General features: G+C 45.3%; 1 protein-coding gene across 1 annotated transcript; it reads left to right on the top strand.

Moving 5' to 3' along the window:
• The first annotated feature begins 537 nt into the window (after window positions 1-537).
• On the top strand, window positions 538-24,028 carry SERPINB5 (serpin family B member 5). The gene is made up of 7 exons (XM_019463830.2): window positions 538-670; window positions 8,223-8,397; window positions 12,242-12,379; window positions 15,148-15,265; window positions 17,709-17,851; window positions 20,507-20,674; window positions 23,539-24,028. The coding sequence occupies exons 2-7, from the start codon at window positions 8,230-8,232 to the stop codon at window positions 23,929-23,931; spliced, it is 1,128 nt and encodes a 375-aa protein (XP_019319375.1). The 5' UTR covers window positions 538-670; window positions 8,223-8,229; the 3' UTR covers window positions 23,932-24,028.
• The last annotated feature ends 1,305 nt before the right edge of the window (window positions 24,029-25,333 follow it).

The following is a 25,333-nucleotide window of genomic DNA, read 5'->3' on the forward strand; positions in this document are numbered from 1 at the left end:
GGAATCTGCAAAGAGCAGGCTCCACAGAGAGCAAAGCTGTGTATCTTAATCACTGGGACCTTCATCAAGCACTTTCTCCTATCAGTTTGGTATTACGTATTTTGCTAAGCATACTTCATTTAATTTCTAGGCCCTCTTCCTTTGTGATCGCCATCCTGTTTGATAGGGAGTACCTCTTTCGCACCTAGCAGAGAGAGCTGCCCCAGTTTACGTGGAAAGGTGGGGGTTAGGGAGCTTTTCGGGCACCACCCTATTTGAGAAGTCTGAATCATTACGACAGTCACATATTCCTTCTATTTCATATCATATTTCACCTTCCGGTCCCACGTGGCCTATCAGGGTTGCCCTGATGAATGTATGTGCATATTTAGCCCAAGGCAGGATCCACCGAAGCCCTTCCTGCCCGAGCATGTTGGAGGCCTTTGGAGGCTGTGCAGACAACAGCAACTTCAACCTGAATCATTTTTTTTTCCAGTCATGGACCTGCTGCCAAGAGGCATGAGTAAGAGCCGGGAGCGCAGGCTGGGAGTGGTCACAGAGGGAGTGGTGCCTGCTTGGGAGCCAGCCCTGCCTCTGCCCCACAGAGGGTTGCTCCTACATCAAGGTCCTTGGGAGGCTCTCGTGTTCCTTTTCCCTTGCTGTGCGTTTTCCGGGATAACTGTGACTCCAGGTGAGCAAAGCGCGGGAGCAGGGCGATTTTTCAGGGAGATTCTTGAAACGCAATAATTATTTGAGCTGTTTCAAGATGGTGGAGTCGGTCGCCATGATGGTTACTGTCAAGGATAGGCTGTGGGCTGTAGTGTCGCCACGTGGGCGGCACTTTGAGCTCTGGGTCCTTCGGGAACCAGGAATGCCAGGTAGGGAGCAAGATCACATCCAACTGTGAAGACGTAACCTGGCTAGGGGGTTCGGGTGGTGGTGGGGGGGCGGGCAGCGCAACAGTGATTCCCGGAGGAGAAAGTATTCCTGAGGACATCTTCAGCCGTGCCTGGGAATTCAGAATGGATTTTGTGACACTAATTTCAGGAAGGGCCAGGTGCTGAAAACCGGAGAGACTGCGAAGGCGTTTGAGAGTCTGGCCCACCTTCCTGGTTGGGTGAGAGTTCAGTTTTGGAACCACTCTTCTTTTTGACAATTTAATGCAACCAGTCACTGTTCACTTTACTAGCAACCACATTCTTCCGGGCGGAGACTATTCTCCCTCCCTGTTTATGGGTTTCAGGACAGTTGAAACAATTTACATATTTCAAATATATGTTCTTTTTTTTTTTTTTAACGTTTCTTTATTTTTGAGAGGGGGAGAGAGAGAGAGCATGTGCGTGTGAGAGCAGGGGAGGGGCAGAGAGAGGGAGGGACAGAGAGAATCCTAAGTAGGCTCCATGGAGCCTGACACAGGGCTCAAACCCACGACCATGAGATCATGACTTGAGCCGAAATCAAGAGTCGGGCGTTTCACTGACTGAGCCACCCAGGCGTCCCTCCAGTGTGTGTTCTTTCAAATGGGCTGGTTCATGGTTTCTTCCTGATACACACTATGGTTTTTGTGGTTTCTTTAAGTGTATCATACTAAAGATCAATTTAACAAGCCAGGCTGTTCAGTTGGCTCGTAATCAGATTACACACGATTTTGCGGAGCTGAGGGGTTTAGCCAGACCACAGCTCGGCCCTTTGCTTGTGGATGAGGAGTGGAGGTTCGCAGAGGCGAAGCGGTGTCCGCAGTCACGCGACTTCTAAGTGGGGAGATGAAGTAGATTGCGGGCCTTCAAACTCATAGCTTGTAGACTTTTCCACGACTCCACAGGCACCCTTAACTTTTTCACCCCAACGTCACCAAAGAGGTTTCGAATAGAATCAGGTGTGTCCCAAATCTCAGTCCTCACCAGTCTGTGCAAGTTGGGTGGGTTCCTTGACGGGTGGAGAGATGGCAGCCGGCCCGAAGAAAGGCATTGTCCAGATGACTCAGCCGGTTTATTTCTTCGCTTCCTAATGCTTTCAATTCTGTCCCTTCGATCCCTCCGCTTGACTTTGAAAGTACGCAGTCAGAGCAATTTTGGTCATTCTGGTGTGGCAAGCCTGACTCTAGTGTTAAGCAGCAGTGGGAAGGCTCAGGGGTCAAGATCAGGCTTCCAAACAGAGTATCTGAGCACAGCAGCACCCCTGCCACCGGCAATCAAGCCATTGGCCTTATTACTAATAGCTGCGTTCTCCTTTCCTGCTAACGAAGCACTTTTCACATGCATCTACTCATTTCATGGCTTTGTTTAATCCTCATGATAACTCTTTCACCCTGCAGAAGCTGCAAGAACTCCTATTTTCTTAATCCGGCTCTGACTTTTTCTTCTCGGGAGTGCAGACAGCAGAGACTGGGGTTTTAGGCATTCTCCACTGTAGTTATTATTATTAGAGGCAAGGTTTCTCAACACATTGCCTAGGGACTGGCTATACTGAATACTTAGAGGTTTTTTATTCACCACATTTTTCTTCATCTGTAAACTGAGGCAGGCTAGGCTAAATGATTTCCACAATAACCTGACACAGTGAAAAGTTAGTTGGTAAGGAATGAAAAAGCTTATGTACATAGCTGTGTGTGTGTGTGTGTGTGTGCGTGTGTGTGTGTGTGTGCACATGCATTTGTGCATAGAAGAATGGGTCTGTTGGTAGAGTGAACTTATCTGGTTCAAATACAGCATGTTTGAGAGGGAAAGGGGCACTCTTGCTAATGTTAGGACAACACAGATAAACCAGGACTGTCCCAGGCAAAACGGGACATATGGTCGACCTGCCCATAAGGTCTTTATCTCAGCCAGATGGTCAACAGATGAAAAGTTTGAGGACCATTGGCTTGGATGCATTAAAAACTTTAGGAATCTTGGGGTTCCTGGGTGGCTCAGTCGGCTATTAAGTGTCTGACTTGGGCTCAGGTTGTGATCTCACGGGTTGTGGGTTCAAACCCCGTGTTGGTCTCTGTGCCGACAGCTCAGATCCCCAGAGCCTTCTTCAGATTCTGTCTCCATCGTCTTTGCTCCTCCCCCGCTCATGTTGTCTCTCTGTCTCCCTGTCTCTCTCAAAAATGAATAAACATTAACAAAAATTTAAAAAAAGAACCTTTAGGAATCTTTATGCAGGGGCCAGTGACCAGCTCTAGGTCTAGAGAACTGAGCTCAGTGACCCAGCTTACATCCTAGTACATGTGCCTGCTCTCATTTGGGAGTCACCTGCACTCTCTGAATTGGGTCTGTTCTCTCCGGCACACACTTGTGCATGACTATCTCCTACTTATCCTTTAGGACCCGTCTTTGGTGGGACTTACTTGAATGGAACTGATTCTGAGGAGACCTCGCTGAGATGTTTCTTTTAAAAAAAAATTTTTTTTTTAACGTTTATTTATTTTTGAGACAGAGGGAGACAGAGCATGAACGAGGGAGGGTCAGAGAGAGGGAGACACAGAATCCGAAACAGGCTCCAGGCTCTGAGCTGTCAGCACAGAGCCTGACGTGGGGCTCGAACTCACAGACTGCGAGATCGTGACCTGAGCCGAAGTCGGCTGCTTAACTGACGGAGCCATCCAGGCGCCCCTCACTGAGATTTTTCTATGAGTGAACTGCCTCTCCCGAAGTACTTGTGCCCCCCACAAGTAACTTGTGCCCCCGTCCAAACACTAATCACACTATCACACGTGTGAGGCCACACGACAGCTCCTCAGAGGCAGGAACCAAGTGTGTATTCCCCTGTGGTTCCTTAATGTCTAGCTCAGTGCCTGACACAAATTAGGTGCTCAGGCCATACTTATCAGATGAGAGCAATATCAAATTAATAGCTTGCGATGTAAATAGCAGAGAGAGAACAAGAATTTCTTCAAAAACGGGAAACAAAGTTTTGTGTTGATTTAAAAAAATACGCAAAGTCTCTCGGTATCTCTAAAGGGGTAATTCAGGATGTGTAGAATTTTTGGAGCTCCGAAGACACTCGAGAGAACACATACCAGCCAAGACACGATTATGATGAGGTGTGGTCGGGAGTACCCGGCTGGCAGCTGGTGGAAATGAAAGTCTGGTTTTGCCACTTTCACCTCCCTGTGTGGGTGGCCTGGGACAATCACTTCATCTCTGCCCACTTCACTTTCCTCACTGGGACATGAACAGGAGGAGCCAGACTAGATCCATTCCAAGATCTGGCTCCACTTTCAAGGTTTACGATTTTAGGACATAACGCAAACAGCGGGCGACTTTGCAATACGTTCTTACAAGTTTTTGTTTGTTGCGTCTGTACTTGTGCCTTACGTTTCCATCTCACTTTTCTCTGGTTAAAATAAAAGTGCCTTTGAAACATTTAAGTGACTAAAACATGTAGCGTTTCCTACGTTGGAGCTGTAATGGAAATTCTTTTTTGTTATAATTGTCAGAGGGTTTTCATGAAAAGGACAGAAGTTCTCTCTGTGACCAAGTGAAAAGTAAAACAAATAAAAAAAAACCTGCAGTGATTTTTTGCACTCTGAACACAGGTCATTAGGCATGTACAATTATGATGGAGGACTTGCTAACCTCTACTCTTGGACCCATAATTTGTATAGCATTAGCTGCACAAAATGGCCCGTGTAAGACCGGATGCATTTTCCTGGGCTTGTATTGCTATGTTGCTGGGATTTTTTTTGCATGCTTTGTCTTGCAGCACCTTGAGGTGGCGATGGGCTGTGGCCAAAGTCATCCCTTGGAACCACCTCAGACCAGATCGGCTTTAAGTGTTTTTAGATCTGCTGGTATTAATCACCAAGCAGGTGATGAGGTCTGCCATGCGATATCTGCTGGATTACTTGCTTGGTGATTGCTTGCCTCTACACAGATTTCCGTGTGCACCCATTTTCTGCTTCCTTCGTCAGGCATCCAACAATATTGTTATCTCTAGGACCTCAGATATTAAGGCCGTAGGACCTTCCCTGACTCGCGGGAGAATTTTCTGAGAAAGGAGTCAGTCAGCACACAGATAAGAAGGCACACCTGTTTGGACGCCTACACTGAGGACTTTCATGCAAAGGAACAGACTCTTGAAAGGGAGGGTCTGCCCCTGTCGGGAAAGCGTCAGCTGATAGACGTGCACTGATTTACATTTTCCATCAGGGACTGGAAATCCAAGCCTTGAATTGCAACACAGTGTTAACTGGATTGTGTAATCCGCTGTCCTAAAAACCACCATTATCTTGTATCGCATGGAACCATTTAGACTAAATTTACCTTCAGATGCTTTAAAGGATGAATGAAGAGTGCTTCACTTGAACAATGTGGTAAAATGAACATTTCCTTACCCTTTGATCCGCTTCTAGGTGTTTGCAGTCAGAATTCCCTGAGCGGATTACTCCAAGGCCTTGAATACACAGAGGAAATCAAACTTTAAAAGTAAAGTTTGTATCGATTACGCAAAATTATTCTAATTTCTCTTCTTGAAGGGTAGGAAGTACATGCTGGGAAGGACTACTGATGTTTGTTCAAGCAGAGTTGGTATGTTTTCATCTTATTATTGATGTGATCAGGCCTCAAGTTGTAAAAGCTTCGAGAAGTTTGCAGTGGCTTGGGTTTTAGGCCTCTCTCTTTGGTGAAGAAATAGCTCATATAGGCATCTTTATTTGATGGAGAAATGACTCATGTTGAATTTTAGTCGTTGATGAACTCAGCCCCATCCGTGTTAAATTTGCTGTTGGAGAAAGCCAGACTTCAAGTCCTGAAAGTCTGTTACAGAGATCCCCCAAACCTTTTGTGAAGTTTCTTTTAATTTCTTCGTGGTGGACGTACTGGTCAAAACACCCTGTGTGCTTCCATTTCTGTCTCATTGCCCTCCGTACCCTTGATGTTGGGCGGCTTTGCCTGGGAGTGTACAGTCATCCCGAGCAGATCCCGCCCCAGAGAGAGGAGAAGGTCTCGGGCCCCAAAGAAATGTAAGATTTAAGGTTACCTTGTGGTAGGTTTTCAGAACAATGACCTAAGTTCACTTAGCTGTTCTTATTGGGAACATAAAACAAAGGAGGAAGAAGTCATTGGAGATGACCAGCGAGCATGAATGGGTCAACAAAACATTCTTTTTGGTAATGGATTTGCTTTTATAGACTCTGAGATACATTATAACCTTCTCGAATCCATCTTGCACACAAGCCACATGTCCCATAAAAGGCGGATTCCTATCCTGGGCTCAGGCAGGGGCTGAAGAGTCTATGTAGCCCAGTTCTGTTCAAGAAAGTGTTATGCCCTGACTCCTTCAGTTAGGTGCCTTCAGGCTTGGTCAGTAATGACTGGATTGAACAGAAAGGTCGACCTTTTCTTAGAATAACAGTTCTCAAACTTTTCAATTCCAAGATGCCTTTGACCTCTTAAAAATTACCAAGGATCCCAAAGAGTTGTTTTTCTTTTCTTTTCCTTTCTTTTTTTTTGATGTCAATTATATCTATTGGTATTGACCAAATCAGAAATTAAAACTGGAGAAATTTTAAAATAGTTACTCATTTATTGAAGATACCAATCACGTGACCCTTACATATTAACACGAATAACCTATTTCTATGAAAAACCACTGTTTTCTAAAGGAAAAGAGGTGCAGAAAGAAAAGTAACACTGTCTCTTCATTTCCTCAAATCTCTTTAATATTTGGTTTAATAGAAGACACATCACGCAGACTCTGGAAACTCTGCTGCATATTTGTGACAGATTGACAATGGAAAGACAAACAATGTCTAAAAACTTCTATGACGTTAAAAAAATCTCCGTGCCCCTCGAGGGGCTCGACCTCGACTCCGAGATCAAGAGTTGCATTCCCCACCGACGGAGCCAGCCAGGTGCCCCTGAAAGTGGTTTTGACCTCACGGACCCACCGAAAGGGTCTCAGGGACTTAGAGAACCTACAGGAGAATAAGAGTCCTCAGACAGGACTAGGTGCCCGCTTGCTGTTGTCTCCAATTCCCCGGGCCCCGTATTTTTAGCTGAACCCACCTTCTCTCTCTTTTCATTAACTCCTATATGATTTGTCACACCGCTCGCACGGCACGGGCAGCCGCACATTCCCCTTACTTGCCTACGTATCTGCCCCCAGAGATGGCAGGCTCAGAAGAGGAGGGACTCAGTTGATCCTTCTAATACTTTGTGTAGTGTCTTCCACACTGTAGGTGTGTACTAACAACAAAAACATTAACAGCTGTATTTATTAACTATTGCTGTGTTCTAGGTGGCCTACTAAGGCACAACTGACTCTATGAGTCTCCTAGAGCTGTTATGACAAAGTACCACCAATTGCGTGGCTTAAACCAATAGAAATTTATTCTCCCACCGTCGGGAGGGGCCTGAAATCAAGGTACCTGCAGGGCCCTGCTCTCTCTGTAAGCCGTAGGAGAGAGTCTGTTCCACATTTTTCTCTTAGGCTCTGGTGTTGCCAGTGATCGTTGGTGTTCCTTGGCTTGTAGAAACGCCAGTTCACTCTCTACCTCTGTTGTCATGCGGCCTTCCCCATGGGTGCATTCACACCATCTTCCCTTTGTGCACGTCTGTCTCAGTGTCTTTTCTCCTGTTTTTACAAGGACCTTGGTCATATTGGATTAGGGCCACCCTCACGACCTCAACATATCCTTTAGGGAGACACTATTCAACCTGTAACACTTACTAAATATTAAATTGAACCATACCAAACTGCTCTGATTTTTTGATTTATTTTTGAGAGAGGGAGAGAGAGAGCCAGTGGATGAGGGGAGGAGAGAGAGGGGGACAGAGGATCTAAAGTAGGCTCTGTGCTGGCCGCAGAGATCCCAATGCGGGGCTCGAAATCACAAACTGTGAGATCGTGACCTGAGCCAAAGTGGGAGGCTCAACCGACTGAACCACACGGGTGCCCTTAAGACCGACTGATTTTGATCAGTGCTGTCAACTGTTCCGTCCACCTGCTGAGGAAGAGGTGTGCAGGCTCCTGAGGATGGCCTTTGTGGCCGAGTAGGCCTGAATCTGGAGATTCTGGGCAGAGCTGGACACACAGAGGATCCCATGTGCTGGACTGTTCAGACCTTAGGACATTTTCCCAGAAGTTTCTTCACCATTGGCTTTTCAGATTGCATTTACTGAAAGTTCCTTCCTCTCTTCTACCCAAGACCGTTACTTCGTTTGAATAGAATCCCGTTGCATTGGCAGACTGCCGTTGAGAACACCTCAAAGACGCTTTAGAAATAACCTCATCCTTGTCCTTGTCCTTTGCTGCAGGCCCACAATGGACGCTCTACAACTGGCAAATTCGGCTTTTGCAGTTGACCTGTTCAAACAACTGTGTGAAAAGGAGCCAGCGGGCAATGTCCTCTTCTCTCCCATCTGTCTCTCCACCTCTCTGTCACTTGCTCAAGTAGGCACCAAAGGTGACACAGCAAATGAAATTGGACAGGTAAGCTCCATACCTTGTTTCTGCTTTCGGTGGGAACAGACTTACCAGAACACAGAGGCGGTGCCTCGGGAAAATGAATGGGGGCTCTTGGAGAAAATTCCTCAGGATTGAGAGATATGCCATTTCTCGCATCGTCTTAATCTATCTTTAAGTGTGTCGTTAATCTGTCCTGCGACCCACATTTACAAGTACCATGTTGTGATGGACAACCTGGGGACCTGCTTGCTAGGCAATCACAATATTTACACTAACGAGTAGCCTTTGGCGAGTCTGTCTGATACTTTGTGAAAATCATTCAAGATGGTGTTTGTTAAATGTGCCACTGCAGATACCCTGTCCAGTGCGTGTTTATTTATGGCATCATGCTTTATTTCAAGATGCAGGCTCAACTTCATTCTACTCTGTGATATATTCTACCCTATAATATGTCCATATCAGATAAATCGATCTGTGCTTATGTTGGTATAGAAATAACTTAAAATTTTTTCTGCCTTCAAGTAACAGGGATAAAGAAGCAGATGCGTGGTGCTTACTTACGTTCCAGAATACTCCCCGGGGCTTGAGTATCCTATTTAAGAAGAATGCAATGAACTGATGTCGACCCTCCCCCACATATGCATATAGTTATATGTATATGTGCGTGTATTTTCTTTTTTTGTTGTTGTTTGAGTTTCTTTTTGGCTATGGCTGACCATCTAGCTTTGTAAAATTCTTAGACCTCCAAATGGAGTGATCTTCTCTATCTTGCTACGTTTCATATTTGCTCACTTACCTTTATTTTAGGTTATCATTCTTTTCAACTGTTATATAATTGACATACAACATATTCGTTCTAGATGTACCATATAATGACTTGATATCTGCATATATTGGAAATGATCGCCACGATAAGTCTAGTTGACATCTCTCACTCTACATTGTTACAAATTCTTTTTTTTTTTCTTGTAGGAGAACTTTTGAGATCTACTCCCTCAGCAACTTTCAAGTATATAATACAGTGTTATTAACTACAGTCCTCATGCTGTACATTACATTCCCATGAATTATTTATTTTATGCCTGGAAGTTTTGTCCCCTTTTGGATCGTAGGTGGATGTGCTCCTAATTCCATTCCGTTATCTTCTTAGGTTGATGGTTTTATGTTCAGTAGAATCTTCTCTTCCATCAACTCACAAGCATTTCAAAACTAGGGACCTCTTCTTATATCCATAAATCCCTACAAAGTAAGACCCACAAAGTATTATTTTGGTCAGGATGAACAATTTACACTTGAAATTGAGTGAGGCTTGGAAAAGAAACTTCAGTTGTGGAGAAAAGCTGTCTCCGTCCTTGGTTCCTCCCCCCCCATCCCTCCATTCCTACCCCCTTTTACCTTCCTTGTCTCCCACTAGAGAAGGGATGGTAAAGAGACCTTCCTGGTGGTGGGTCTGCTCTTAGTAATAATAATAAAGCTCTTTTCAGTACCTACAATGGTTCTCTCAGTAATGGTGACCTGGGTTCTTTAATTTTTTGGTCTTTTTACCTGTCATTAGGCAGGAGAGCTATGTACTGCCTTGGATCAGACATCTAACCCTGCAGTACTGAGGCTTTGTGAGTCACAGGCACAATGTGCCCATTTAGTGACATTACCTAGGGTGTGGTGTCAGGGCAGTTATTATGACTTAAGAGTCAGGAGAGAATCACCTTATGCAGACATCGTTTTGGGGCACCATGAAACACAAGAGCTGCTGGGCTATCGGTTGGAATGAAAGAAAAGTTAGGAACAAAACAGAAGGGGACTTCTTCCAGAAGATAGCATCGTGGTTTTAAGTAGCTTAGAATATAACTGTAAGAATAACTACTAACTGACTAGGGAAACAAAGGCAAGAGACACGTAGCTTAAATTAAATTTCCTTACAGCTTGCAGCCCACTGACACCTGAAACCTCCAGAGTGTGACCTTCCTCAGGGACTCATGGCTGCCTCAATGTTTATATGTCATTAAAAACTAAAAGTAACTTTATCTTAATGGCACCTAAGCCCCACAAGGTCCTGAAAGCCTTGCTTCAAAATCCTTAGAAACTTACTTTATCTCTATTCTCCTTCCCACCACGAACTTAAAAGTATACAATCAGTCCTTCACAACCCCAGCGCAGCTCTTTCTCCCCACAAGTCCTGTCCCTGTGCTATATTAAAATTACCTTTTTGCACCAAAAATGTCTCAAGAATTCTTAGCCGTCTGCTCATGAACCCCACTTCCTAATTTCATCATTAAGGTTTCTTTTCTTTTCTTTTAAAATTATTTTTATTTATTTATTTATTTATTAAAAAAATTTTTTTAATGTTTATTCATTTTTGAGAGACAGAGAGAGACAGAACATGAGTGGGGAAGGGGCAGAGAGAGAGGGAGACGCAGAATCCCAAGCAGGCTCCAGGCTCTGAGCTGCCAGCACAGAGACCGACGCGGGGCTCGAACTCACAAACTGTGAGATCATGACCTGAGCCGAAGTCGGGCGCTCAACCGACTGAGCCACCCAGGCACCCCTTTTAAATTATTTTTAAATGTTTATTTATTTTGAGAGACAGAGTATAAGCGGGGAGGGACAGAGAGACAGGGAGACAGTGAATCCACAGCAGGCTCCAGGTTCCGAGCTGTCACCACAGAGCCGGACGTGGGGCTCGAAGTCACGAACCGTGGATCGTGACCTGAGCCGAAGTCCGGAGGTTAACCGACTGAGCCACCCGGGCGCCCCTCATCGTTAAGGTTTCGATATGATGTTTTAGATGGTTTCCATATAATGTCTGCAATGATCATTGCAATGACGAAAAGTAGGTATTCTCAGTCCATTTTACAGAGGGGAAAGGGAAGCTCTGAAGGGCTGGGCAAGATTACGTTTCTGGCGGGTACAGGCTGGGATTCCAAGGCAAGGGTGTCTGACTGTAGCCCACCCAGGGCAGCCACCACTTGTGCTGACCCTACCCCCGGTGATGCAGCAGCTCACGGTTAGAGCGACTTGTTGGAGCAACTGATGGGGTCACATAGACCTTGCTAGAGACCCTCTATCCCCGAATCTGACATCTGCCTAGTGATGGTCTCTCTTGGTGTTAATCTCCCTTTGCGTGCGTCTAAACTAGATAGAAGGGGGGCGCGTGGGTGGCTCGGTTGCTTGAGTGTCTGACTCTTGATTTCGGCTCAGGTCACGATCTTGCCGTTTGCGGGTTCGAACCCCATGTAGGGCTCTGCACTGACAGCGTTGAATCCCTGCTTGGGATCCTCTCTCCCCCTCTCTCTGCCCCTCCCCAACTTGTGCGTACATGCGCGTGCACTCTCTCTCTCTCTCTCTTTCAAAAATAAATAAATACATAAATATGTAAATATCAAAAAAGTAATAAATAAATTGGATAGAAATTATACCCCAGCTTCACTCTTTCCCATGTTTAGAAAGGCCTTGGTCTGAGCCTCAGAGGCATCGTTTTGAGCAAAGGGCAAAATCCCCCCAATAGTTGAGTAAAGAGAAGAGTATCATTATGGCAGTGTTTCTCAGCTGGGGACGGTTCCTCTCCCTCTCATCCCAGGGACATCTGGCAAGGCCCGCAGACATTTTTGGTGTCACAAATGGAGGAAGGAGTGCTACTGGCAGTTAGTGTGCCGCTAAGCATCCTACAGTACCCAGGACTGCACCCCCACACACCCCCAAGAATTATCCCGCCCCAGATGTCAATGACACTCAGGTCGAGAAGCCTTGCTTTATGAGGACAGTTGAGCAGGAAGATACTGCTCCCCCGAGGCGGCTGACCATGGTCCTGTATCCATTGCAGCGGGAAGAGACAAAGCTTCGTGGATGATGGGTTGTTTTCTCTTCACAGGTCCTTCATTTTGGAAACATCAAAGATGTACCCTTTGGATTTCAAACAGTGACATCGGATGTGAACAAACTTAGTTCCTTTTACTCCCTGAAACTGATCAAACGACTCTACGTAGACAAATCTCTGAATCCTTCTACAGTAAGTGGGTTAAAGCAATTCGCACCATTCGACTCTTTACCAGGAGTGGCATTTTCATGCGGTTACACCCACCACTTTGTTTTCAGCGAAATCCACTTCTAAGATGCTCATTGATGATTTGAAGCTTATTAAAATAAATCAGTCCTGGTGGGGAGTGTGGGGTCTCTTGATCAGATGCGGGGGCGCCAAGTGTGGTGTGGCCCAATCGGATAGAGGGTGGCGGGGGTGGGGGTGGGGGTGGGGGTGGGGGGTGGGGAGGGCCCTGAGACAGAACAAAGGAGATAGAAGTTTATTGATACACCGCCAGGAGGGGCAGACAGGACAGCCAGGGAGAGACTGTGTGCCCTGAGAAAGTAGTGGGGGGCTTAGTTAAGGGGGGAGGTGAGGGGGTAAGGGAATGTATGGAATTCTCCTTTTTTAATATCTGTGACCATTGGGTCAGCTAAGGTTCTCCTTAAACAGCAGGGCAAATGACCTGGATGAACATTTTGAGTTCTCTAAAGTTCTCCGCCTCATCTGTTTCTGCATACAATATTCTCTTGATGTTTCCCAAATCAATGAGAAAAATAACAACTGTATGACTTAATAGTTTTCATCCATCACAAATTGGTTTTGTTTGCTTTATTTGGCTGGCCGCGTGGGTATCTGTACAAGGTAGCTCTAGGTATTTACTTTTAGCTGTTTCTTGAAGGAATCATATAAAGTATACTGTAGTATCCTTAAATTTGATCCCAGAGTATATCACAATATTTTTCAAGTCTGTATTTGAAACACGTAGCCAGCATTCTAGACACATAGACGTTCTTTCTCTAACAATAAAGAATTGATTCGGTTTGTGGTTGCCTGGTCAAAACTGCAAGCTCTCCAAATCTAAAAGGTAGACTGCCAGTTAAATAGCTTACCATAGTTTTACTAATTGCTACTGTAGCTGTCTTTCTGGTTGAGATCTTTTGAGGACATCCATCACTAGATATTGTTGTGACTTTATTCTTAAAAAAATTTTTTTTAATGTTTATTCATTTTTTTGAGAGGGAGAGAGAGAGACAGAGCATGAGTCGGGGAGGGGCAGAGAGAGAGGGAGACAGAATCTGAAGCAGGCTCCAGGCTCTGAGCTGAGCTGTCAGCCCAGAGCCTGACTCGGGGCTCAAACTCGTGAACCATGAGATCACGAGCTGAGCCGAAGTCAATGCTTGACCCCCTGAGCCACCCAGGCGCCCCATGTTGTAACTTTATTCTTATTGCTTGAAGACATATATACACAGCCTTCTTTTCTGCTAACAATCACCCAGAGAATTTAAAAAAAAAAAAAAAATACTGAGATGTGAGCTGGGGTCCGAGCATGGAAAGTTTTTTGAAAGCTCCCCAGGTGGTCCTTAGGGAGATGCTGAATACATTTTGTGCCAGCAGTGAGGACAGTGGAGGTGTCTTTATCTTGGTGAGGCTCTGATGTTTTGGGGTGGCCCCAGTTCTCTCAGTCAACGGCAACACGCAGTCCCAAGGTTGGGTTGTAGTTCACAGATGCAGAGTGGCTGAGGCTGTCGCTGCTGTGAAGAAATTCAAGGGGCCCCCTGTGCTTAGGACGTTTAATCAGATATGTTTCATTTGGTTGAACTTCCGTTCAACATTTTGAATTATTTCAACCAAACTTGAGTTTGGAGTTGAAAGAGATTTTTTCAAAGCCGGTTTAAAGAAATTTTTGAAGTTTAAAGAAATTTTTTCCATCCTTCTGTTGGGTGTACATCACTTGCAAATGCACCAATAATAGAACAAAGGAGCGTGTGGCCTGAGGGGGGCTGCCTGCCTCAGAACTACCTGGATGTTTGTGAAAAGTGCTAATTCCTGGCCTCAGATCACTCAACAGGGATGGGTCTTGGGGTTTGGCATTTTTAACAATAGAACCCCTGCCGCGTTCACTACGGAGCCGTGTTTCAAACTTAAATGTGAGAAGAGTCCCCCGGGAATCTTGTTAAAATGCACATTCTGGTTCAGTAGGTCTGGGGTGGGGCCTGAGAGCCTGCATTTCTTTTTTTTTTTTTTTTAATTTTTTTTACCATTTATTTATTTTTGAGAGAGAGACAGAGTGGGGGGGTGGAGGGGCAGAGAGAGAGGGAGACGCAGAATCTGAAGCAGCCTCCAGGCTCTGGTCTGTCAGCAGAGAGTCCCATGCGGGGTTCAAACCCTGGAACCTTGAGATCATGACCTGAACCAAAGTCAGATGTTTAATCAACTGAGCCACCCAGGCGCCCCAAGAATTTGCATTTCTATTAAGATCCCAGGTGATGCTGTGGCTCTTGGTCCTTGAGCTCCACTTTCAGTAGCAAGAAATCTCTAGAGTTGGTATGAATTTCAGTGAGTAAGAGTTTTCTGCTCACAGAGTTCTCTTTTCTGTACATTTCTTCTGTTCTAAGATATCTATATCTATATCTATATCTATATAATATGCCCTTTAATGTTTCTAAGTTGGAATTCATATTGTAACTCTCGTGTAGCGTAATGTTTCTTTCTTTCCTCCAAAGCTGCTACTACACTGAGAGAGGCATTTGATAATAGCTATTGTCTTAGAATTGAAGAAATGAAACACTTTATACGAAGGGCATTTCATTGATTTCCACACCAAGCCTCCATTTATAGTATTTACAGATGCTGAAAGGGTATCCACCCACCTGGACATTTTACAAACCCCAATTTAGTTGGAATCGTGGAAGGGCACGATGGTTTGGCTGCAGAGTTCAGGTATTTTGTGACTTTATGAGCTGGACGTTTTTCAGGAGTTCATCAGCTCTACAAAGAGACCCTACGCGAAGGAAATGGAAACCGTTGACTTCAAAGATAAATTGGAAGAGACGAAAAGTCAGATCAACCAGTCCATCAAGGACCTCACCGACGGCAAGTATCTTTTACTTACTTGGACACCGCCTTCTCTTGACTCTTTCTGCTAAGCAGAGGACTGAATATGTGGAGGCTTCCTTGGATGCTTTCGGTAGACAGGCTAAATTCTTGCCCTTGAAATGCCAGACATGTCAACCACGTGACTCCTGGGCGTGTCGACACCCTCGTCATCTAAGGCTTGGCAGGAATTCCTGGTGCTTCAGTTCCAGTCCACTTTGCTGTGCTCCCCAGGTTGCTGCTGGCTGGTCCTCCTGGAGCCCCAGCCCTGCCTCCAACAGAGCGTGGCTTTGGGCCACTCACTGGCCAGTTTCTCGATGCGGAGACGAAGGGCTTGGGCTTTAACTTAATCCCTGCGGCCACCTTCGGCTCAAAAATTCTGCAAATTTTTTGAAGGAAAAAAGGACAAAAGCTCCTAGGCAATCAAACACACGTCCAGAAAAAACAAAACAAAGCGAACTGAGGAGGAAACTCGTCCTCAGATCCACCACTCCCAGTGCTGGTCTGACCTCTGCTAGCCTCAGGGTCTCTTCCGCAGTATCTGCCTGGTCCTGCCCCTGGCTCAGTGCTCTCCTCCTGCAACTGACCCTCCCCACCCCCCCCCACCTCCATGGTGAGTCGTCCTCCCCGGATAGGAATTGGAGCTGGGATGAGTCTGAGTGCCGGTCAGTGTCCATGTGTCCCTTCCCGGGGACATGTTTGTGTTGTGTTGTACACGCTTCCTGTAGGAATGGCCAGAGGGGTCCTGTCGTGCCGCTGACTCAGGAATGACAGGTTCCACGCTGTAACTGCAGAGTGAGGCCATGGAGAGAACGTGGTCTCAGAGTCATGTAAGACCCAGGTTCAAATCCAGGTTCAAATCCAGACACTGCCGCTTTGCACTGAGTTACTTGGCTAGAGAACCTCAGTTTACTGAACTGTAAAATGGGGCATATGTTACTTGGTTAATTTTTACACGGTTGTTGTGAGAATCAGGTTAGATAATAGAGGTTAACGAATAATACAAGATAGCGAAGGTAATATATGGTAGCCATAGCTATGCGTGGACACACGTGCATATTCATACATATATATATGTCCTTGAAATGACCTTTTCATTGCCTTCATATGTAAAGAAAAAACAGGTATAAGTAACACCAGGCCGCGCACAATTTAAAAATTTATAAGCAAAAGCAGCTCTGTTTAAATCGCTGTGTGATTGTTTTGCTTCTAGAATTGCCATATAATTGTATTTTGCTCCCCAAGGGCCTTTAAAAGACCTTCACAAATTTAAGGTTTTTATGGGAGAAGGTAGCTTAGTGAAAAGTCCTCTGAGTTTAGAATCAGAAATTCGAGGTTTCGGTTGAAATGACCACCTGCTGGCTCCCCTTCTTCTCTGGTCTTTAAGTTCCTTCCTTGACATGATTACAGATTCAGCACATCATGTGATGTTGGCGGGACTGAAAATGCGGGGCTCCTTATTAAAAAAGGTATTACGCATTTTAAGGTGGTGACGGGGAGCATGAAGCCCGTACAGGGCCCTGCACACACACCGCCACAGGTCCACGAAGCGGGTCCTGAGCGGAGAGGTGACAATCCGAGGGATTAGGTCAGTGAGAATCCCTTGCAAAACATGTCAGTACTATTCAAATGTGAGGACTTTGCTCTATCAAGGCATTATCACCACTGAACTGTTGTGGCTGTTGGGAGCTTGATCTCTGTGGTAATTACAGTGCCGACCTTGACACGAACAGGTGTCTGCAGCAATGTAATCTTTGGGTGGGGGAGGGGAGGGTGCCAAGCTGTTTGGCCAAGAGTGCAGCTTGGTTCTGTGCGGATCTGCTTTCCAGCTGCGGGCACGAGGAAGGCTGCTTGGCCTTTCCGAGTCCCAGGTTCCTCAAGAATAAAATGCGGCGGAAGATCCTGGCCTTACAGGATCATTGTGAGGGAACACACGTGAAAGGGCTAAAATTACACTCGTGCATTTTCATCCCAGAGCACAGGCTTTGCAGTCCAAAAGACTCATTTGAATCCCGAATCCCTCCTTGCTCATGTGTCATCTTGGGCAAGTGACTTAACAGCAAGTCTCAGCGTCCTCATCTGTAAAATGGGGAGAAATACACGATATCGTGCATAGGAAATCTCTAGCACACTGCCCCACACAAGGCATTCAAAAGGGGTAGCTCGTGTTTTTCTTCTTCCTGTTCTTCCTGTTCTTCTCCCTCCCTTCCCCTCTGCTTTCTGCCCGCCCCACCCCTGCTGCCAGATCTCTTCGGTAAGTCTTCTCGAAACAGGATGAAAGGAGAGGAAGGAACCCTTGTGAGGCATTCCGGGCCATCGATGGAACCTTGCATGGGTGGCTCCAGCCGTGACAAATACCCAGGGAGCGGATGAGGTGTGGATCCCAGATGTGGTGTTGAAGAATAACCCTGTGCAATCTGTGGTTTCCTACAATTGTTCGCAGGCCGCTTTGAGAACATTTTGTCTGACAGCAGTGTCAGTGACCAGACCCAAATCCTTGTGGTTAATGCTGCCTACTTCGTTGGAAAGTGGATGAAGAAATTTCCTGAATCCGAAACCAGAGAATGCCCTTTCAGAATCAACAAGGTACGTAAGGCCGCGTGTCAAAGGCTCCCAAGTACAGATCTGAAAAATTATGGAAAATTGAGGCATAGGAGGTAGTGTGCCTTTCCTGAGACCAATGGTTGGGAGGGGAGCGGTGGGCAAAGAACCATAATCCCCTCTTGTAATAGTCAGTGAGCACGCCCCCACTGCACCCAGAGGTGTAGTTTTTATATTTAAGAAAGTGTTCATGGGCGGAAGGGAGGGGGAGTGCGGGGGACTCCTTTACTGTCATTAAATCATAAAGCTGGGAGGTGTCAGATCCTGGAGACTCAGACTCTAGAAGAGTTCACCCAAGATTTGAAATGTCACTGATTTTTCAGCGTGGCCTCTAACCAAGCAGGAAAACACTGCTCCAGGCTGCGTGGGGATACGCCCTCCTTTTGAATGCCAACTTTTCCTTTGTTTCCGTTGCATTACTTTTGTCAGCCTCTGAACTTTTTCACAGGTTTTACTAAATAAACCTTTTCTCCTGTCCCATGGTGTCTTCTTTAAGGGTAGACTAAATTGAGGAAGTTATATTATGAAAGGTGTAAATAGTGCCTGTTCGGACAAGGTGAACACACACACACACACACACACACACGTTTTTTGGAAGAGTCTGTATTTAGTCATGTGTTCAGAAGATACGTCTCTTGATTTATATTCTAGAAAACGGAATTAGTGTATCCATCTTTGGTGCTGATAAATGAAATAGATGACTGTATTTGGTGGCCACAACTATATGCAAATTCAGATGACTAGCCGTCTAACTTGATGGAGAGTTTTAGACAAATCTAGAGCATCTTTAAGAGAAATAAATGGAAGCATTAGCAGTAAATTTCAAAAGTAGTGTGCTTTTCTATCCTAATTCTATTTCTGGTTGTACCTAGAATGGAAGTCTTTAATTATTTATTGACCAAATATTTAGTGAGCAACTACTATGTGATGGGATATATCAAGATCATAAGACATGGTTTCTGCTTTGACTGTAGTCTAGTTAGGGTGAGGGGTGTGTGTGTGTGGGAAACAGTCACATAAACAAACATTTCTAACCATGTGACAAGTATTGAAATAGAGGTATTACAAAAACTAAAATTAGTACAGTCTAGCTCTGCTGAGAGGTGTTGGGGGAAATTCAGTTTACTGTTTGAAGATCCCAGATATAAGTTTTACTGAAATATTATCTCCCAGGCCTGATATGAAGTTTAAAATCTCCCCTAAAAGAGATCCAGTTAACAGGCAAATATCCTGAGGGAGGTATAGATCGAAATAATAAGCTACAGTAATTTACTGTCAGTCTCTTACTCTTTAGTATGAACTAATTTTCCTTCAGAGAATCAGTCATGTCAGTAGCAGAGACACAGTCAGATATCAGTGGCGACAGAGAGAAGGAAGGGCCTGGGATGCTGCCCAGAGAGAAAAACCTGGGCACCAAGACCCTTTTGGAGGAGTGTGGAATGCATTGGAACTAGAAGCGACTTAAGAGATAATTTGGTTACTTAATAGTCTCATTTAAGAAATTATGAAATATTTTAAACATGTAGAGTATTCTAGAAAATAATAAAACAAACTCCAATGTACTCAACAGTCAGCTTTGCCAATCTTTATATTTTTCTGTATTTATTTTAGATCTTTAAATTTTTTTTAACGTTTATTTATTATTGAGAGACACGGAGACCCAGAGCGTGAGCAGGGGTGGGACAGAGAAAGAGGGAGGCACAGAATCCAAAGCAGGCTCCAGGCTCCGAGCTGTCAGCACAGAGCCCCATGCGGGACTCGAACTCACAAACCTCGAGATCGTGACCTGAGCCGAAGTCAAAGTCAGACGCTTAACCGACTGAGCCACCCAGGCGCCTCTATTTCAGATCTTTTAAAGAAAAAAAAAAATACAGCAACAATAGCACTTCCCCTGGGTAGCCCCTCCTTCCCTGTCTCAAGGTTCCTCCCCAGAGGTAACAACCATTCTGAAATGTCCAATTCCCTCCTGCTACTGACAAGGAAACTGAGGTCCAAGAAGTGAAGTGATTCCCTTAAGATCACACCATCTGTTTATGTCACATTTGAGACTGAAACCCCAGGTTCTTATCTCAAATCCAGACTTCTTCACAGCTCAGATCAGAGTAGGCGGCCGTACAGGGAGAGGGGGATTAGAAACAAAGGAGAACAGAGGACCAAACAAATGTGATTTGTGTCTTGCTGTGTGCTGAGTGTTCCCTCATATGTATTCGATCAGCAAACGCTGCCTAAGTAGCTATGTGGTTTGCCCTCGAATTTATTTTCAAGTCCACTCCACCAGGAATAAAGAGCTGGCAATTATGAGCATCTATAAAGACTAAGTCAAAGTCTGCCTCTGTTTTCAGTCTTACTGTCTTATTTTCAATGTTTTGTATAAGTGCCGTATTACGTATAGTTCCCGAAATATATTGGAATGATAAGGCATGTGAATGGCTTTTCAGAGGAAGTCACTGCTCGTCCGGGGACAGTCGGTGATGGTCTGGGTCCAGTACAGTTGGGATCCCAGCGGATGGATGATTACACCACAATGGTCTGAAACTATAACAAGAACAAACGTGCGTGTGTGCGTGTGCGTGCGGGTGTGTGTATTTATGCTTGTGTGAATCGAAAAGCAAGTGATCCGAATTTCTTCTCCTCTTACAGACAGAGACCAAACCGGTGCAGATGATGAATATGGACGCCACGTTCTGTATGGGCAACATTGATGGTATTAATTGTAAGGTCATAGAGCTTCCCTTTCAAAACAAACACCTCAGCCTGCTTATTCTGCTCCCCAAGGATGTGGAGGATGAGTCCACGGGCCTGGAGAAGGTGAGGAGGGAGGCGGGTGTTCAACACAAAGGTGCCACCCTCTGTGACAAGGAGCCGTGTGGAGGGCACTGCATGTGGCTGTGACGCTGCCCTGCCTTACACATCACTTGCTCGGTCGTCTCCAAGGGTTTCGTGGTCCTTTCTGGGCCTTTGTCTTTCATACGAAAACGGCCAGCATGTATTTGGCACTCGTGACGAGCCAGGAGCTGGGAGGTCCCCACGTACGCCTTCTCCTCGACTTCTTGGGACAGGCCTATCTATTTATTAGAAGCTGTCACGGTGCTCTTGTTGACTGAGGGACCTGAGGCACAGCAGGGGAGGTGACAAGTCTGTGGTCACCTAACTCATCGGTGGCACGTAGAATCAGAATTGGAGCCCAGGAAGTTGGAATCTGTGTTCTTAATCTAGCCCCGAGTGCCTATTATTAGCATCTTGCGTTAGTGTGGTACATCTGTTACAACCGATGAACCAGTTGTCCACACATTATTCATAAAGTCTGCAGCCTGCTTTAGGGTTCACTTTGTGTTGTACCTTCTATGGGTCCGGAAAAGCTCTTTTAATGCGTACACCCAGAGGAGATTTTATTATGCTTCATCCTTTATGGAGGTTATTAGAGGCACGAGGTGTAGATAGCAGTAGAGGTTCATCTCCTTGTGAAGGATGCTTTTGCTCCCCCTCTGCTCTGGCAGCCCCATCCAGCCACCCAGGGCCACCTGCTCCCCCCTCGGCCCCGTTTTCCCAGCTCCCTAGCTCCCCTCCACCGGGGCCTCGGCCCTTGGCCAGGGAGAAGGACAGGCTCGTTGAGGACCCCAGAGGTCACCTGCTTCATTTCCAGTCATGCCTCGGTTACGCCCTGGCTTTCCAGGGAGTGGTCTCAGTCCACGTCCGTCCTACCTGCTGCTTTAATGGTCATTACGCTTTATCTATCACTGGCCTTCGTTACTCTTTTTCCTTCATGTTTGTTTGTTTATTTATTTATTTATTTAGAGCTCGAGCAGGGGAGGGGCAGAGAGAGAGGGAGACAGAGAATCCCAAGCCCTGATGTGGGGCTGAAACCCATGATCAAACCGTGAGATCGTGACCTGAGCCAAAACCAAGAGTCGGACGCTTAAGGGACTGAGCCACCCAGGCGTCCCTGGCCTTCATTATTCTTTTATTCACATTCACTGCGCATTTTCTTTTTCACTCCACTCCATGCCCTATCTCCTCTTCTCTCGCTGTTGTTATTCAGCTGTTTTACACTTTACCTTACTTACGTGAAAGACCCTCATACCATTTTTTTTTTTTTCTGATTAAAGTACAGAATGGGAGAAACCGAACTTTTGAGCCTCAGAGAAATTCAAGAACACGCTTTGTGTTCTTCTCCAGGGGCCACCATAATAAGTACCACAAACTGAGTAGCTTAAACAAGAATCTATTCTCTCACAGTTCCAGAGGCTAGAAATCTGAGCTCAGGTGTTGGTTCCTGCTGAGGGTTGTGAAGGAGACTCTGTTCTATGCCTCCCCCCTTAGCTTCTGGAGATTGGCCGCCAATCTTTGGTGTCCCTTGGCTTATACATGTGTCACTTCAATCTCTGCCTCTGTCTTCACGTGGCTTCCTCCCTGTATGCGTGTGTATCTGTGTCCAAAATTTTCCTTTTTATAAGGACACTGGTCATATTAAGTCAGGGCCCATCCTAATGACTTCGTCTTAAGTAATGACACCTACAAGGATTCTGTTTCCCCGTAAGGTCACATTCTAAGGCACCGTGGGTTAAGACTTCAATATAAAAATTTAGTTTTTTGCGGGGAGGGGGCACAATTTGACCCATAACACATATATAATGGAGGAGGGGAAAAAACTTTTGTCCCCCCTTCTGACTAGTCTTTTTGAATTATGAATGAATATTCTTCCCTCTCTTCATTCTCAGATAATAAATGGGCAAGAGAATATACCTTTTGGCTGAAAAACTCTAGTTACTTATGGCAATCTTTCGGTTCTAATAATGTGCCATAAATAAAAACAGTAGTCATTGAAAACCAGATTATCATAGATGAACAAGAGAATCCAACGGTACCTTCCCCCACTAAACACAAAACAAACAGACTTGTGACCAGTCTGTGACCTTGCCATGTTACTGATTTTTATGAGTTTCATGTGAATAACTTCAGTGCAGGATTGTCCCATGATAATACGGTCAAGGTACTCCCATTCTCAGTTGTATTCTTGTTTCTTCTCCAGCCAGTGAGGGGTTGGGAGGGCAAGGAGCAATTTCAGATTTGCTCAGTGAAGAATTTTGTGACTCAACCATTTCACGTGTCATGGCATAGCTCTCATTTTTAAAATAACCAACTGAAAGGGATGCATTCATCACCCCCGGTCTTAGAGAATGACCATAGACAGCTTAACAAAGAGTAACTCATTTTACAAAGAGTAACTTTAGATTTGATTTGAGTTACTTTTGATGCCAGGCCAAGTACCCGAATATTCTGGATTTCCTAGAGGAGAAATTAAAACAAGCATTCAAGCAATAGTATGTATAAAAGCCCTCCTAGTTTTATGTTTATTTTACTCTTATTTATGCAACATCATCGGCCACACATCCATTTCTACTCTATGACTTGAAAGAAACAGCCTGAGACATTTCAGGGCAAGGGGACTGTGGTCGGAGCATGGCGGGGAGGAGAGCAGTGCTGGGTGGCTGGGTGCATCTTTGAGACGAGAAACCAGTCCCACACCCAGACCGCAGGGTTGATTCCATTTTCGGTGGTCCGAGGGCACTGCTTCAGAACTGGACTCACGATGGCACTTTCTGTTGCCAATCAAGCTGGATCTTTCACATCTGGGAATAAAAAAATAATTTCCTTTCCCTTTGGTCCTTCAGGTTGAACAACAACTCAACTCAGAGACGCTCTTGCAGTGGACTAATCCCAGCACCATGGCCAATGCCAAAGTCAAACTCTCCATTCCAAAATTTAAGGTGGAAAAGATTGTTGATCCCAAAGCTAGTCTGGAAAATCTAGGGCTGAAAAATATCTTTAATGAGAATACATCTGATTTCTCTGGAATGTCAGAGACCAAGGGAGTGGCCCTCTCCAATGTTGTTCACAGAGTGTGCTTAGAAATAACTGAAGATGGTGGGGATTCCATGGAGGTGCCAGGGTCACGAATCCTGCAACACAAGGATGAATTCAATGCCGACCACCCATTTATTTACATCGTCAGGCACAACAAAACGCGAAACATCATTTTCTTTGGCAAGTTCTGTTCCCCTTAAGTGGCAAAAGCCCAGGTTAAGTCCCACCTGACTTTTCTGTAAACTCTGCATCCAAAGAAACACTTTCTAAATACAATAAATTGTTAATATTGCTGGATCTGGAAGCTGCTGGTACTTGACCTGTGTAGCCCTCATACCAACAGACCCTTCTTTTCCAATTCTTTGTTTTGTTCTCCCTTCACCTCCTCCCCATAAGACACAATGCTTTTAATGAAAAGGAGTTACTCTGGAGGAAATATATGTATTCATTATTTGTCAAATTATCTCAGGTTGTTGGCAGGAATACAGACTTTCACAAAGAAAATCCCCGGAAGGGGGATCTGGAGGATTTTAGAGCTTTACCTTCCTTCACTGGGATCAGAATTCTGGGAACACCAGAATGTTCCAGACATTCTTACTTCCCCGAAAGACTAAAGAAACTGGTACACGGGATCCACAAAACTTTCCTAGCCCCGCTGGAACTTGGGCACACGTTCGGGCTACTGTCGGTCCATAGCTCCTTATGCTAAACGGTGGTACCGGTGTTTTCCTCAAACTCTGACTTTTTGGGATTTTAGAAAGCTAACCTGTTGCACATACTATGTGTTTCGGAACTCCACTGATAGAGTCTGGGACAGCACCCTATAAATCAACACCTTAATATCTTTGCCACAACCCATACATATTCACACAAGCTGGGTAGACAGACTCTGAGCAGCCCGTAAGTACCAGGTTTTGCCACCAAATGAGTGTGCCAGCAGCTTATGAAGACTGTGTTTTCAGAACTTTTGGAAATTTTGGAGTGTTGGAGAAGGGATTGCAGACCTGTAGCAGCTGAAGCGCAGCACCTCGGGGAGGGGGGGGGGGAGGCAGGATTTTACTAAAAGCCCACTTTCACTTTAAGCAGGACACCCACCCAGTCGCTTGGTTGGTGGTTAGACCAGTGGCTGGCAGTGAACGCTGAGTCGGCAAGGTCTTGGGTGTCTGACAACCGGGGGCCTCAAACCCGAGGGGACTTTTAAGGGAGCCAATGAGAGAGTAAGGAACTTTTCCGTTTGTCCGATGTGATAGTGGGAAGGGGAAAGGAGTTAATGCCTTTGGGAAACCTTTGGGAAACAGAACTAAAGCAACCCAGTGCTCTCGCTGCCATGACATGCACGTTTCCAGACTGTGGCTTTAGTTACTGTGGATGGCTAGTCAGTAACTTCCATGAACGTAATTTGGGAAGGTGGCCTGTCCAGTAATCTATGCTGCAAATACACGGATTAATTCACTGGCAAGGAGGGCGCATTTACTGAAGGTTTCATGATATTCCTTTGCTCATCTCTTCTCTGGCATTCGTTGTAACTATGTTCAACTTTCTTCTTGCTCCGAAGGTTCAATATTTAATTTCTTGGATGCTATGGACAATAAAATATTATGG

The sequence above is a fragment of the Panthera pardus genome, unplaced genomic scaffold, assembly GCF_024362965.1.
Source record: "Panthera pardus isolate Hobbes unplaced genomic scaffold, ASM2436296v1 HiC_scaffold_15, whole genome shotgun sequence".
NCBI lineage: Eukaryota > Metazoa > Chordata > Mammalia > Carnivora > Felidae > Panthera > Panthera pardus.